Raw genomic sequence first — 17,254 nt, forward strand, 5'->3', positions numbered from 1 at the left:
TGGTGCTGCACCGCATCCTCCTCAGTTAGTGTGAGAAGGACCGGGAAATGGAGAATAGGATGAAATACTATTCGCATATTTCAGACGTCCTGGAAAGAAAAATCTAGTTTCTTATGAAAATGTTGATTTTTCTGTCAGTCACGGTGGTCGCACCAACGTCAATCACTGGTGATGTATGATATTACTTTTCCAATTCAAATACCAAGTAAAATCCAGGCTGTTATCGCTGATACCATTACGATACAGATACTTTGTATGCATGTTTAATAAAACAGCATTCTGTAGTTTAAAGAGTGTGGGGAACTTCCATTGTTTGAACATCAGCACATAAACACACAAAACAAATGCCTGCCAGTCCCAAACGACTATAAATTAAATTTGTCGGGCCCTAGCAGCACCTCTCTTCTCCTCTTCTATAAACCGTTGCTGCATAACCTCATATTCTGTATGTTGATTAAATCTCAGAGGTTTAACAAGGTTTGGGGTGTTGCCACGGTATCTCACAGACCTCACACACACATCACATGCAGTGTCGCTGCTGTTCTCAGAACTGAACCTTACACATTTCTAGAGCTGAAGTTCGCACATGACCATGACAGAAGAAGTTCCTGTCCACGGGATATTATATAAACCAGACTCTGGTCATAGCGTTCTTACTCTCTACTGTGTCCTTGTCGATGGTAAAAATACACATTGACCCTACATTACTGAGCTTAGATGTCTTTTAATATGGAAATCGATCCAAGAACAGAGACATTTCGGATCGGATGTATCCATATTTATGTATTGATCTGCAAGTCTCAAGGGTCCAATCCCAATGTCCCCCTTCAGGCCTTAAGCCCATGAAAGTCTGCAAGTGGCTGAAAAAATATAATAGGAATGGGACAGGACTTTGTGACGTTTTCACTTTACCTTGTAGGATTTGGACTTTTTATTTTACGTTTTAGATGGTTACAAGGTAACAAGACCAGGGTTTAAAAAACAAATCTGTAGTTTGAGTCCCTTTATGTTCATTCAAAGAAAAAAACAAAAATAAAACAAACAGTTTGAAAGCGTGTGGAGGATGAGGAGGTCTAGCAGAAAATGTCAGATGTTAGTTGTGATTTAGAAAATTACTGTTTGTAAATGAAAAACGTTGCATATAGAATAGTGAAAGCCTCTGGATTTGTGTTGAGTTGTTTTTAAAGTGTATGCTTTTAAGTGTGGGGTAAATCTGCAGCAATGCGGACTTGTGGAAAGTGGCCATAAAAGGCTCAAATTATTCGCGAGAGAGCCCTCATGCACTTGAAGATTTGGCAGTGGGACAGCCCTAAACTCTTGCAGAAGTCTATGAGTGTGGACATTTGGATTGGGCCAAGGATGGCAAGTTGGTGGTCAATTTAAGGACTTTGACCCCGATCAATTTAGCTGTTTTGACAAGACAAGACAGTGCAGAAATATGTCCTCCCGCCATGTTCTTTATCACTTTCATCATTTGCATTGCAAAGGTAAAACAGATCCAAAGAATGAAATATATCAAAAAGCTCATCACCAGGCTCTAACCATTAGAGCAGGTTTAAGGACCAGAATTCACACTGTTTCAGGACAAACTGAATACATGATTCACACATCAAAGCGTCACAAAAGAAATAATACATGAAGCTGGTGAATAAAAACCAACATTCCTGGCTGTGCTGTTCATGAGAATCTTTTTCCACTAACCCCTGGCCCAGAGAGCTTCACATTTTATGCATGTATGTGTAAGAATCCAGGTTATTCAGGCTTCATCATACTAATATAATTATATCAATATGTATTCCTGACCCATGCTCTGGACGGAGCGCTCATAATTGCAATGAGATCAGAGCACTTGCAGTCATGTGGAGTGAACGTATCTCATTAAAACTTCCACCTGTATATTACTGTACATCACAAGCCCAGGACTCAGGTACATCTACTGCACATATATATTTCATTGTGGAAATGATTCAGAGAGATGTCCTTTCATCACATTATCATCAGAATTATATTAATATAAACTGTTCCAGTGTGCCAACTTGTGTTATGTTTCTGTTGCAATAAAGACGGCCTAGTTAATATGCAATCATTGAAGAAAACTGTATGTTCTCTTCAGAGGCTCTGCTCAAATAAACAAACCTGCTGCGAGAGGAGGCAGTCCAGATGGCGGCATCAATTAAAACACTGAAAATCTGCGACACTGTAAAGATTTAAGCTGCTGTTTTTTGGGACGGGTGCTAATCAAGACCAGTTGTGATCTCAGTGGAAGTGAAAGTGCCCATAAAATAATTTTTGAGTAACTTCAAACCCAACTGCACAAACGAGACTGCTGATTAAACGTTTCAATGAGTCAGTCTTTCATTAAAATATTCAATAATTTACTCAGTATTGTAGTGCTGAAATGAGTTGTCAATTAATCGATCAGTTGATTAACAGGAAATTAAGCCATTAATCAAGCTACTGCTGGCAAACAACTGCTGGTTTCAGCTGCTCCAGTGTGAGGATTTCTTGCTTTTCTCTGTATTAGATCACTGTGAATGGGATGTATTCTCATTTTGTACAGCTGGTCAGAAGAAAGTATGCAATTAGAAGACATGACCTTTGGCTGTGGGAAATAATGATGGGTTTTTATTTTTAGAAAGAGCTTCCAACAAAACTCCAAGTCTGAATTGAATGTGCCTTATTAATGTAAAGGCTGCAGCACAAGGAAAACAACACTGTTCACATGCCTATGTATAGCTGAACAATTAGTGATAGTTGATAATTCATGAAGTTGTTAGGAGGACTTGGTTTGACATGAATGATTATGCCCTTTGGTCTGCAGAATGCAGTAAAGTACTGAAAAGTCATACTTAAAGTTGCAACAGATAGCTTCCTCCCCCTCACATTTCCAAGTGGTATTACTGTTTGCGCAGCTGTTGTTAAGACAACTGGGTCTTTTCTGTCAGAGTCGCATGAAACAACAACACATGAATAAACATGAGTTTATTCAATCATGTTGTCTGTAATAGAAATGGATCACCTTGTTTTTCCCGGGTGACCACGTGCCCGGTGGCAGACAAAATCGTGTAGCGATAGTGATGTTTATAGGGAACCAAAGTAAACGCAGATAGTTTAATTATTCTGTATCCATCACATTGTGCAATCAACCTCATGATGACATGTTGAAGCGGACAACTTGTCTATTGCCAGCTTGAGTGTTTAAAGTGCAAGTAAAGATAAATTATTTGTATGTACAGTACATATTGTGTAATACAGGTCAACTGATTATCTGCCTGACCAATTATTGATCCGATCATCTGAATCAGTGTTTTATCCTGTTGATTTTCCAGCTGATAGAATAAATTCATTTCAAAATGAACTCCCTTTGGCTCTTCTGCATCACGCAATCTGTAAGATAACGAGCAACGTTTTCATATAAATGCATTAAAAAGTAAAAAATTCATGGAGGTATAACGCAACAGAAAATGGAAATACTCAAGGAAATTACAAGAACCTCCAAAATGCATTACGTACAGTACTTGAGTAAATGTACTTAGTTAAACTGTACCCATGCTGTGATATTGTCCCCTCCAATGGTGTCATTTGGGCTGGGCGTCCAAGGCTACATTTTTTAAAATGCTTTTTGCAAAAATAAGAATAATTGCAACAATTGCATCTGAATTCAACTGTCATCTTTCAACTCCTTTTCTGCGTCTCAAATCGGACTCTAGACCATGACCGGCACACGGACGGGGAAGTCTCAGGGCTTCTTTATCTCTTCCTCTGTTCAGCTTTTTACTATTTCAAATTCTCTCTCTCTTTCTGGGCTGAGGAGCAAGTGAGGAATTTTTTTTCTGACCCAAATTGTTTTCTCTCCTGTGTTTATGACTTGAGAAGTGGTGAAAAATAAGGTTTGTTAGTAAGTTTATGGTTTTTTTTTTCTTCAGGAGAATTTTTTTTTTTTTAGTCGTACAGGAGAGATCTTAGAAAGATTGTGCTGAAGCATGACATGAGCCTTTGAAGATAGATGTTATCAAATAGAGAGAGCACAGAAAACACTGATTAAACTGCAGTAAGCAATAAATAGCAACAGATGTTGATTGATGTACATCTGTTGACTGTCAGCCTGTAGCTGGCATCCAGTGGTGTTACTGCGTTGTGTGACTGTCACCCGGCATGGTATAATGAGCATTGATCACTATTTTTACCCCGTATAGGATGGAGCTGTGCCACAGTTCCAGATTTGTGATTGTAACCATGACACCACTGGATATTTATAATTATAATTAAGAGACCTTGTGACAATTTCCAGGCGTGTTTGTGGCGACAGAAACTGGTATTTGAAGTCCAAACATGAACCCTAACCAAGGTTTTTGCGTTGTCACAACATAAAATGGGAAACTGGAAGAAAGGAAATGTACATTTGCAACATAAGCAAACATCTGCTGCTGAAAATAAATTTAACAAGGTTAATGAGGACTCTGATTTCACTCACTTTCATTTCCTGTTGTGAAAGTCGGCCTACGCACCTGACCGGAGCACAGTGTCTCACATCTTATTTTCATTTGACTCTGAAAAACTTGAGAATTGTGCAATTATAGAGTGAAAAATCTAAAGATATCTGAACTGTGTTAACGGCCCCCCATGTTTCAAGATCCAAACAATGCTTCTGTTCCTCTCCAGTGAGCTTAAGAATCTGCTCTCAAAGTGCTGACCGCCATTAATTCCCAGCTTTCCCATTTCATTCTTCACCCTTCTCCCTCTGGCCAATCTTCATTAAGAATGTACACTGGGGCGTAATAAGGGTCTGTTGTGAGTGACACTGACCCAAAGACCCTTAATTTGCCATCTCCCGGCCGTGTTAGATAGTGAGCAGAAACCTGCCGCAGTGAATGGAGCCCCACATGAGTGCTTTTTATTTCCGCCTTGCCCTACTTCCAGCTCAAGAGCTCATTAAATGAGATCTTGTGTTAAAGCTGGAAATAGAAAGAAAAGTTGCGGTGGGGGAAACAATAATCATGTATCTCGCTATGTAAATCTTATTGCCTCTGGAAGTCCTGTCAAGTGGCCATCAAGAGTGTGTGAGTGTGTGTGATGGATGTTTCCTATAGACACATTTGAAATTTCTTATTGATGTTCATCATAAATTTGTTACTATTTTTCCTCCTCACTGTCTTTTGGCGTCTGTGAAGGAAACCATGCTGTGGTTCTCAAGTAAAAAACATTGAAAGAAGGAAAAACAGGATTCACGCCGGCTTTGGACTACAAAGAGAGCAGATTTCCTTCCAAAACAGCTGAATACTTCAAATGGTGGCACCAACCGACTGTAATTGGTCTCATATATTAACGACCTAACCTCCTTTGTGGAGGTGATAATTAGTTTAATCTCACAATGCTGTGTGTAATGAGAAATTTAGACCGTCCGTCTTTGAATTGTTCAAAGTATACCATGTTACCAGAAAGTTCAGAGCTGTAGTGGGTCAACCTTAGAAATTATCGCCTAAAAATTGTTGGAATTGTTTGTATACAACTAATTTAGCAACAGCAAATACATACTGAAGAAATAGTCATCACGACCGGATTACAGTGCGTTAACTAGGACCAAGAAATGTTCATTGACGAATCAGGCAAGTGACCAAACTCAATCGCCAGATTAAATGTTAGCTAAGTATGTTTGCTCAAAACCACAGATACGTCAAAACTGAACGTTACTTTATGTTGGTACTTTACGATTGTTACGGTTGAAATTTTTGTTTCTCTGTAGTCACAGCACTGTGCTTATGCTCTGTTTAGGTTACCGCACAATAACCACTTGGTTAAAGTTAGGAAAGTATCATGGTTTGGCTTAAATACCTGTTCTGGTCCTCACAATCACAGCTGCAGATGGTCCAACTTCCTTTAAATAATAACCAGTTTTAGTCGCCAAAGAAATGGCTGGAAATGTCCCCAGGTATCCTTAAACATATCCACTGGTGTGACTTGAACTGTGGTAGGCTGTTTGGCAGCTTTGTTGGCAGTAATAACAGCACCACTGTCCCCTCCACCTCCTGAAGTGAAAAGGTGACAAATAATGTGAACATTATTGCCACGACTGCTGCAATTGTCATCCTTGGACGTCCCTGTGAATTGCAGAAACATTAACATGTTGATAGAGTGAAAACCTCAAGGCACCTCATTTGATTTGATACTATTCCCATTCAGAGGGCTACGATGTGATTGTTAAACGATAATCAATGCATCTTGGTTTATTATTGATCACTAATACGCAGCATATTTCAATTCATGCATAGAACGTAAACATGCGCATGTTTACATCCATCACATTTCACCTTACAGTTGGTTCAGTCATGAGAAACGTACAGTCTGATCTTACAAAATTGTTACAGGCCAATAATTATGTTGAGAATTGGGTTTTGATTTTCCTATTACTGGATTTTCTGCATCGAGGCATAATCTGTCAAGAGAAAATTGATTTTTCCCCCTACTGCTGGTTGATATTGGACATATCGTAAAATGTTCATTTGCACAGTATTTCATTGTTCAAACTATCCAGTCTGGTGGGCACTGCAGCATTGTTAAAGTTTTTCATGGTTATAGACACTGACAGCACTTGGTCATGATCAAAGAAAGATCATAGTTTTTGTTAAATACAGAAAACGTCTGCAGTGAATTCAATCATGAAACACATAATGTGTTAAAAATTCAACCAAAACCAAGTGCTTTGGTGCCTAAACTGAACCACAGACTTGACTGAGGATGCACACCCTGGCCTCTGGTTGTCTCTGCTTGTGAACATAATCTAGACAATGGTTACTTTTTCAGCATCAAGTGATTGGCAAAACGAGTTATGTTGTAGTAATATATACATTCAATAAGACAGGGTTCAGTGGGTGGGTAGTCTAAGATACAAAAAAAACACCATAATCCCAGTCTGATTGCAGTTTTGGGGCTATTTTTTTTATAGTTTCTCTCTTCTTCCGCTTGTCACTGTCAACAGTCAACATCCTAACGGAGGTAAAATGTGATAAAACTGCACCTGAACCTGCAACCTCCACCAAATTAACACTGTAAATGTAAACACATCCGAGTTGGTGCAGCGCCAATTTTGGTATTGATTTAAATGAATGCCTTCAGACATCTGTGTACCAGTGTGGTTGAATCTTTTAGTGTGCTTTCACATCTAATTGGTTTGGTTCAGTCCAAACAAACTCTGGTGTGTTTGCCTCTTTGATTTAGTACAGTTGGATAATATGAAAGCTGTCAAGTGAACTGGACAGAAATAGCCAGGTTGCTTCTAATCAAACCCTTGTGCCGTGTGTGAAAGCAAGGCAGACTATCTGCTGGACTGTGAGAGGAGTTATTTGATTTCACTTAAGCTTTGAGGTTTATGTGTTTTTTTTGTGTGTGAACTCTAAAGAAACCAATGTCCACAGAGATCCATTTGAGCAGCCTTTATAGTTACGCAACATCATTTGATAAACATGCTAACGTGTCAGCACATGGGTGCAGGGAATTTTTTCCTGATACATCAGAAAGATAAAAGAGCAGTTCCCTCATTAAAAAGTGAGAGAGAAACCCACACAGTTACTATCCCTCCTATAATATTACAGAACAAGACGCCCCTTTTTAATTTTCTGTTCCCACCATTGTTCATCAGACATGAGGCCCAGTTACTTTCAGGACTAATCATGCTAATAAACAGTTATGTGTTTGTGAGCTCTTTGTAACAACAGAGAAATCAAACAAACACACAGCAGTGCTACATGTACATGACCTGCTGTGAGTCGCTGGTGTTTGATTTTCCCATATGGGTCCACGAAGAGTTGATGATGCATGGCTGCATAATTTATCATTTATTGATTGTGAAAGTTCACTCAATATTTGTTTTTCTTTGTTCGGGGCCAAGGAAACTGAACTGCAGGTGTAAAAGTTACCTTCGAGAAACAGTTTGACATTTTGTAGGAATTATTTTCTGTCATGTTAGGAGTGAGATGAAGATGAAGCCGCTCTTACATCTGTACGGTAAATATGTAGCTCCAGGAGGCAGCTGATAAGCCTATCACCTCCACCCACCAACACCTGAAGCTAATGACAACGCTATACCTCGTTAATGTCAAAAATCGAATAACAGTTACTCACTGAGCCCTGTTGCCAGGCAACCAGTGAAGATTTCAGGAAGTTACCATTTGATGTCAAGAAACAGTCACAACTTGTCACGTCTTCACTTTGGTTTTTGTACGGCTCAGGTGAGCAAGGTATGACATGTTAATTGGTAATCTTTACAGGTGATAATCCGTAAAGTTACTGTTACTGTTGCTGGTAGTGGATGCTAAGCTAACCAGCTGCTGGCTGCAGCATTTTACACTCAAACAATTATGAGTAACACTGTAAACTTTCCGTCTTAAGTTCAGTGTTAAAGGTCACATCAAATGCAATGTTTTTTCTATGAAGTTAATGTGAATAAATTAAATATAAGTCTGATTAAATTAAATTAATGCAGACATATAAATAAACCACATGTGTGTGTTTTTTCAGTTATTACATATTATAGCCTGTCCCAGGCTTAAGAATGACACAGCCCAGTTTGAAATTGGAAAATCCTCGGGGGCTCACCCAAACTTTAAATCACAACTCTGATCGACACACGAGACTAAGATGAAGTATTTTCCTTAAAACAGCCACTTCAACACAGCACCATATACAAATAGGTCAGATACATGAAGAATTACATGTAATTTCACTCTCTTGTTTCATCAGTTCTGATTACTCTTTTAAATGTAAATATTTTATCATAATTTCAACAAAAAAGGAAAACATTTTTATTGACATTACTTTCACAGCCCACACTGGAATCCCTGACATATAAAGTTAAGGGGAACTGTGTCCAAGTGTTTATCAAATATGTTTGTTTATTCATTCAAATTGTTTATTCAGAGTAAATCACACATCCAGAACTAATAGAATTAGAAGGCAAACTTATATGTGATTGAAATGCTGAAAGTCAGCGATTATTAGTTTATGTATTTGTTTATTTGAGAGTGACAGTGCACAGCTGCTTAGCTATAGATATAGATAAAGTTTATATATGTAGCTATAAACAAACTACACCTGTAGTCCCTGGGCAGGAGACAGAGACAATATCTCTGTTCAGAACATTAACACTACAGAGTAAAATAACAGTTACAAGACAATGAACATCAGCAACCCCAACACAACAACAACAACAACATTCATTAGTTGTCCATTAGTTTAATGATGATTACATGATTGATTGGGTTGAACGGTTGATTTTAGCCATGATTTAATTTAAAATCTCAAAATCAGTAAAGCTGCAGCACTCTCCTATATTACTTTATACTCAGTTTGAAGAATAAGTTGCTCTAACATGGAGAGCTGATTTGCCAAACTCAGAGGATCTGTGCTGTGATGCGGTCACCTCTGTTGGTCAGCCTTGTTGTCCTCTCATTACCTGAGCGCAGTGTTATTAACTCTTCAACGGGGGAGGACACAGACCATTGATCACTTTGTGTACTAAACAGGCATCGAAAAAACACACACATTTTGAAGGTTTTACCTCTGAATGATGTCATAGTGGTGGTAATTAATGTTTGTTTTGTCCATTACCTTGAGTGTTTGTTTGTTAAATGTTTTTCAAGGCGCAAGTGATATCATTTATTACACAGATGTGGAAGTGGTGTTAATCTTCTCACTGACTCGCTGCAGTAAAGCAAATAAACACATTTCCCAAATGTAGACTTGAAATGGGATTTGTTCGGATGCTCGGGTTGCTTTGCTCTGCTACCTCTGTTGATCTTTTTTTCCCAGTTGCTGAGTTTTTGACAAGAGTTTTCCCTCTTCAATCTTTGTACGCTCCCACTGGCACAGTGTTTAAAAAACAAGCTGGAAGCCACAACAGGAATGCACATGTTTGTATGCATCACCGTGTTCAACTATGTTTCTGTGATTGTGTTTTCTGCACTCTGACAGCCTCGCACCTCTTTGTGTTTCCTCTGCAGTTGGGAGGATGTGGCATACTGGGGGTTGGAGTCTGGCTCTCAGTGACCCAGGGGAACTTTGCCACCCTGTCATCATCCCTGCCCTCCCTGTCGGCAGCCAACCTGCTCATCGCAGTGGGGACCATCATCATGGTGATCGGCTGTCTGGGATGTGTGGGAGCTGTCAAAGAGAGCCGCCCTCTGCTGCTGACAGTAAGTCATTTGCCAGGATGGTTTTTGATAATATGGCTGACCTCTGATGTGATAACTCCACATTCTTGTTTTACATTTTGTTGTTGCTGGCATGACAAACACATCGCTCAAGTAAGTTTGACATTCTCATACAGTTTGAGTTTCTGCTTCGGTGCTGGTTGATCATCGATTGATATGACATGCTGGAGATTCAAACCGTGTGTCGTATCAATCCATTTCACGAAAGCGTTTGCAGTGAGTGGTTTGAACAGCTGCTGTTTGGGTGAGTTTCACAGAGGAAAGTATCTTGTAAACAAGGAGTCTTTCATTTTCCATTCGAGGTTTGTTTGTGATAAACAGAAGCGGAGCTGCACAGTTATTATGAGTCTCATAAATAGATTGTAAAGTGCTGGTGGGGTCTAAAAACCTCATCAACACAAAAGCCACAAAAGAAAAACCTTAAGTAATCAAAGTATGTTGATGAAGTCTCAGTGTTTTTGGTTGTTAGATGTGTTCAATGTGTACAAGGCAGCAATGTTAAGACTTTTATAAATGAAAAAAGGTGAAACATTATTAAACTCTTTCATTTAATTGCGTTGAGGAAATGTGCAGGTTTTCATAGATGCTGTTTTTGTTTGATAGCCTTCTTCTAAGGTTTTATCTAACAGACAGCCGCTGACAACACTGATGACACCTCTGCTTTTTAGTGGCTAATGCTAACGTTAGCGTCACAGACGCACACCCTGAAGCTCGGGATTCAACTTAAAACAAGTATATGGTCTTTTATTTTATTTCAGCTTGGACATTCAGGCTATAGTATTCACCAGCTGTCAGTTTACACCCGACAGGCACAGAGCTAGCTGTCAACTGCCTGTCTGCCAAATGGTGTGATGTGATTGGCTAATGCCAAGTTGTTTCTCCAGAGGAAAACCCTCTGCTGGAAAAAAAACCTTCAACCATCAGAATGATGCAGTTTTTGAGAGAATAGTAAAGACACAGGAATGGAAATAGTAAACCTTTGTGGTTCATTGGAAATAACCCCACAGCATTAACATTAATAAGCTCCAGTTGCTTCTACTGGTACTTGGTTCCCTATAAACCTGGCTTTCACTATGCTATTAGGCCTGCCAACGGACTGCGATTACGGCACAAGCGCGTCTGCTATTGTGCAACTGAAACAGGAAGAGGCATTGTTTTACCTGCTCTCTATCCCCAGGTAACAGTTGAACAACTTAAGTATCTGTGGAAACACAACAAAAGAAAAAGAGCCCTGCTGATAGAGGAGGTAAAGACGGTAAACAGGGAGAGTGATAGGTAAAACAAAAGTGAACTGACGGGCCTTCACTCGATAGAGAGCTGCGGTGTTGTGTCAACACTGTTCCCCACACTGACACGTGTTTCCCCTTACCAGCAGGATTTGACATGGTTCAAAACCAGCGTTCTTTCCACTAGATCTACTAGAAGTAACAACACCTGCCTACTTGTTAACACAACCAGGTGTTTTACTCTCCCTTTTCAAAGCGTCAAATTGGGATTGTTATAGTTGTTTTTTTGCTTTGGACAGCAGCCAGGCTGCTAGCGGTAGCCATTTTGCTGATGCTGTGTTTGCGATAGTGGCACCAACAGTTATGCCACAGGGGAACACTAGGTTAAAATTTGTCTATTTCTGCTTTAATTTTACCAAAAAAGCAGATGGTGATGACCATAATCCCCATCAGTGTTTGGTTTGTCCAGTCTGGGCTACTGTAGAAACATGGTGGACTCTGTGGAAGAGGACCTGCTCCCTCTGTAGATATAAAAGGCTCATTCTACGGTAACAAAAACACAACAATTCTCAGTTTCAGGTGTTTATACACTAATGAAAACATTAATCATGAGTATTATGTTCCATTTCTGTCTGTAAAACCCCCATAATCCTACACACTGGACCTGGATAATATAGCCTGTCTACAGCTTGTTGAGCCATTAAGTTCACGATTTATTTAAAGCTTCTTGTTCTCACATACAGCATAGAGCTCTGCATGTTCAGGCACCTGTGTTCATCTCTGACCTGCTCCATCCTTATATCAAGTGTCGGTCACTTAGGTCCTCTGAACACGGCTGCCTTTCCCTCACACTTGATGAAAGACAAAAGGTGGTTGCACCTTTGAAGTGATTGCCCCAGTACTGTTGAAAGCTCTTCCTGTAGACTTATAGTCTGTGGTCTCTGTTGACGCTTTTCAAAAGCAGCTGAAGGCTCATTAAGTCAAACTGGCCTTTGTCTCACATTATGTTGTCTAGTGTTTATAATTGTGTGAGTTGTTTGAAGCTGTTGTTGCTCACGTTTTATTATTTTTTTCTCTTTTTACTGTTTTAATGGTCTTATTCTTGACAGTTTTGACCTCTGTGAAGCACTTTGTGCTAGGGTGACCAAACGTCCTGTTTTCCCAGGACATGTCCTGTTTTCACGTCCTGTCCTGGCCGTCCCGGGAGTTTTTTATAAAGTGGTGAAATGTCCTGGTTTTCATTGGGCCATTAAATTGACGCTGCATGTGACCTGCATCATCATGCCGAAGTGTAAATGCACATTTAACGATGAGCTACAAAAGAAATCCCCCACTTACCGTCTCGGTAGGGACAAGTGGGAGGCTTTGTGCACCGTGTGCAAACCCGGTACCTATGTTTCGGTGTCCAATGGGGGTGCCTTAGACCTCAAAGCCCACATGGACACTGAAAAACATAAAAAAAAGTGTGCGAGGTGAGTGTAGTAGTTGGATTACTAATATAGCAGAGGTATTTTTCAGTTATTTATTATTATTTATTTTTCTAATACAGGAGACATTATTTCTATCATTATTTCATTCGTTGTTTTTTAAACTTATAATAAAACATGTTGAGTAACCTCTGAGAAGCATGTCTGAATGTGTGTCTTTGGTTATAGATAGTATTTTGTTTGTAATATATACATTTCATTATCCATACAGAGGAGGCATACTTTAAATGTATGTTAATTTTAAGGCATCTGAGTAAGTTTTGGGTATCATATCTCATTGCTGGGCCGAGTGTCCTGGTTTTTGGTAATCCAAATATGGTCACCCTAGCTTACACACAACCCGATAGGTGACTTGACTGCAAAAAAATTAAGAAATTGTGGGAAGTCCAACTGTTTTCAAAGCCCCATCCACATTGCTGTTGGTGTCTGTGTGTAGTCAGCTCACAATGATGCTACTTAGGGCTGGGTGACGTTTACTGAAGTGGCATATGAGGATGTCCACAGTGTAACATCACTGCGGAGGATGACGTTGCTGTTGGGGGGCGTGGTGTTACTATGTTACTGTGCTTCTGAAATTGAGGTTGTGTGTCCTCTCAGAGTTGCTGTGAGGCAGGAATTGCTATTGTCGCTCTGATGGCAACCTTTGACTGTCTCACACAGCCAAGACAACTGTTTCCTGAGAGAGTTAGATCAACTCGCACATACAACATACAGTATGTCCCCATGCCAGGTTTAAAAGCATCTCAGTACCACATGTCTGCAACTTAGCTGTGTTCAGCCTCAGAAGCTTAAAATAAAGTTAGCCACATAGCTATACTGAGGAAGCTAAGCTAAGAAAACGCTGCCACCAATGTAATGTCAGTGTCTTGGATTCACCCAGCTGGGCAGGTTTAATAAGAACATAAACATGGACATACTTTAATGCATTTTGAGGCAACAAACTTGTTTTTTCTCCTCCGCATGTTACAAATGCCAATAATTGAGGCCTTAAGGCAAGTCACAGTGGACACACTACTTTTTTGTGCTCTCTGGTGGGAGCCTTGTAGATCTCGATGTGACTATTGAACAAGGCTATGGACAATGGTATCTTCCTTCGGCGAGATTGTGGTAATCCTTTTATCTTGCATCTATAATATACTTCCTCTGAGACTAAAAATAGGATTCACGGCGAAGTGAAATTAAGTACCAGGCTTTGAGTCTGACACTGACATTGGGGGATAGCATTAATGAACTTCCCTAGCTCTAATGCCACTTCATACAGAAACAGGTGAATCAAAGCAAACAAGGCTCGATGCATTTAAGCTATACAACCTCCATAACATATAGTTCTACATGTTTGTACAAGTACAGCAACAGCTTTGCAGACAAGGGCAATTCAACTTGCATTAATGGCAATAAAGTAAAAATGTCTTACTTTTTCCCACTGCACTTGACACTTGTGTTACCCAGAAAACTGTCCATCTCTGTAAGTGTTAACCAAGTTGTCTCACAAAATCCTGGCAGCTGGTTACCAGGCTATACTTATAGCACTGCTTCCATGCTACAAGTTGAATGCTGACTATTTTTATACATATTAACATATGCAAACCCTTTAAAAATTCCCACACGTTGCAATCCTGAGACACACTGCTTCACTAATTTGAAGAAACTCAATGAAAAATGGGCCAAATGCAGCTATGACAACAGAATACAAATAACAAGAGCTATTATGTAAGAAAGAAAAATATGTAATCTTTCTATTAAAATGAAAATTACATTTCTTAATGGATAACTCTTGGCTTCTAGGCTTCCTGGAGAAAACAGCTTTTTATTGGCAAATGGGGGTCTAGCCTTGTTGTCAGGCCCCGCCAGAACCCCCACTGACACTGCTGCTCTTCTTTTATTCAGTTTAATGTCTGGAGATATTTTTAGTAGCATCACTAATCTCAGCAGAGCAGCCGCGGCTTGTTTGTTTGGTGGATTACCAGCTGTTGTCATTCATGTTTAAGTATAGACAGAAAGCACTGTTGTAATTAAAGGAAAGAGCAGAGCAACACAGTCATGACTTTGACTACTTTTCAACCAACATGGTGTCAAAACAATGTATAGCTTTTCTAATGAAAGAATCTCAATTATATACAACTTGGCCTTAGAAAAGTCCTGTTATTTACCTCAAGTGCTTGAGTGGGATCATAGCTGCACTCTCCATTATGGCACTGATTTACAGATTTTTTTTGTGTGTGTAATTACATCTGTTTCAGTCAAAACGTCATTTTATTTGCAAACTTTTCAAACGCTACAAATATAAACAGTTTCAAAAAATACAAAATATGAGCTATTAAGGACTAAGGAATTAGAATTAAGGACTGTATATTGTGCCCCAAACTCGCCTCCTTTAGGTTAATTTTGTGACGTATTACCACCAGTTTTGTGCAGCTTTACTTTTGAAAGTAACTTGTTACGTTACAGTGTCACTGCCATTAAAAAGCAACTCATTAGAGTACTTTTGCGTTACCAAAACCAAAAACCACTTTGCAATTCCTTGTGTAAATGCAGCGTATATTGTCCAGAGGATGCACATTTCCCTAGACATTTATTAACTCTAGTGACATTGAATATCATTCTACAACCTATAATCTGAAACTCTGCTGGGTAATAATAACAGGAATACAGAGACCCAATTTCCCATTCACAGCTGATCGTTTATGTTTGATTACGAAACATGAATTTGAGTCGGTACAGGGGCGCATATAGCCTAATAACATTTCTCTTCTTTGGTTTTTGCAATTCAACTGCGATGAAAAGGTGGAACTATCCGAAGTAGCTGAAGGAAAACAGAGTGTAGAGTTAGAGAGTAGGTTACCTGATGGGTGGCAGCTGTGCAGACTAACAACAAGACAGTGAACCTCACGAGCTGCCTCAAGAATATACTGGCTTGTATAGCCTACAGTGCATCATGTTTAAACAGCTGACTAATGATCCGGAGGCTGGCCTCTCTGCTCTGGCTATCTTGCTAGCTGAGTTACACCTGCACACACACATTTCCACAGGTGGCTGCGTGCTGCTGCCTGCCAAGAAGTAGGAGTGAAACAGAAACAGTGAGAATACATCGGGGACTTTCTTTGTTTTTAGTGGAAGAAATGGTAGAGCGAAATTGAAAAACACAACTACATAATGGCTTACTTGAATTGCAAGACTAACATGTTTCGTTACTCGTTACTAAAAAAAGTACTCTGTATTTTAAGTACTCTTTACTTTTTAACGCATTATCCCAAACACTGATTACCACCGGTATAATAAAACTAGGTTGCTGGTTCGAATCCCGGCTCCCCTGGGCGGAACTGAGCCACATGCCGAAGCATCCTTGAGCAAGATGCTGAGCCCTGAAATTGCTCCTGATGCGCAGCTGGCACCTTGCGAGGCAGCCTCTGCCATCAGCGGGCCCTGCGATGAGCTGGTGACTCATCCAGGGGTGTACCCTGGCCTTCGCCCTGTGAGAACTGGATTAGGCCCTAGTAGCCCCGCAACCCCCCCGAAAGGGGGGATAAAGCGGCGACACCCCGCGACCCAAACAGGAAAAGCGGTGAGATGAGATGAGATGAGATAATAAAACTAGTGTGGACGGAAGGCAAATATATAGTAAAATGAATGATAAGAACTTTTAAAATAGAACCAACAAGATGTGAATAAAATCATTTTTAAGCATTGCGTGTCATGAATTTTGATGAGTAGGAGTGTCTGACACCGTCTGACTGACCTAAATTGGTGTGATAAGTGATTTACTCCGTAAACCAGGGCACAGGAAGTGTTTGACTTCAAGTACTGAACATTTTTAGTCTCTAATTTACACTAATTTTGAGCTGAGCTCTAATTTCAAATCCCTGATAAAGTGTGACCCCCAGAGTCTCACAAGATTGATAAGTATTTTGATAAACAAACAAGTTCATGCAATCAAGCATCGGCACTGTGCAGCATTTATCCGGAATAATTATTCTAAAATAGCGTTAATCATAAGAAAAATGGCTCACCAGGAGAAAGCAATTATGAGCTCTGTGGAAATAAGTTTGAGTGTCGATCATTAGCATGATCCATGACATTCTCCCCACAGTGACCAGACGAATTCCTGCGCTGTGTCAATATAATGAGACCGGGAGAATTATAAGTCTGCCTTAATGAGTGACAGAGCCGCCCGTTCTTCATGGAGATTAGAAAAGACTTTTCTCCCTTCAAATTTCAGGGCTAATTAGCATGTTGATCACTGATAAGGGACACAGAGAATATTGCAACACTGCAGTGAGATATTTCAGGAAATACTGTAATGCTCTGTGCCGGCTAAAGTATAATTGCGTTTTGTGCG

General features: G+C 39.8%; 1 protein-coding gene across 3 annotated transcripts in view; it reads left to right on the forward strand.

The window, feature by feature from the left end:
• Positions 1–17,254, forward strand: part of tspan4a (tetraspanin 4a) — a 161,309-nt gene that overhangs the window by 86,728 nt on the left and 57,327 nt on the right. For all 3 annotated transcript variants that reach the window (XM_084344820.1, XM_084344821.1, XM_084344819.1), the window contains one exon: positions 9,996–10,187. In XM_084344820.1, the coding sequence (XP_084200946.1) occupies positions 9,996–10,187 (192 nt within the window). The remainder of the gene's footprint in view (positions 1–9,995; positions 10,188–17,254) is intronic.

The sequence above is a fragment of the Pagrus pagrus genome (genome assembly GCF_965226575.1).
Source record: "Pagrus pagrus genome assembly, chromosome: 1".
Classification (NCBI taxonomy): Eukaryota; Metazoa; Chordata; class Actinopteri; order Spariformes; family Sparidae; genus Pagrus; species Pagrus pagrus.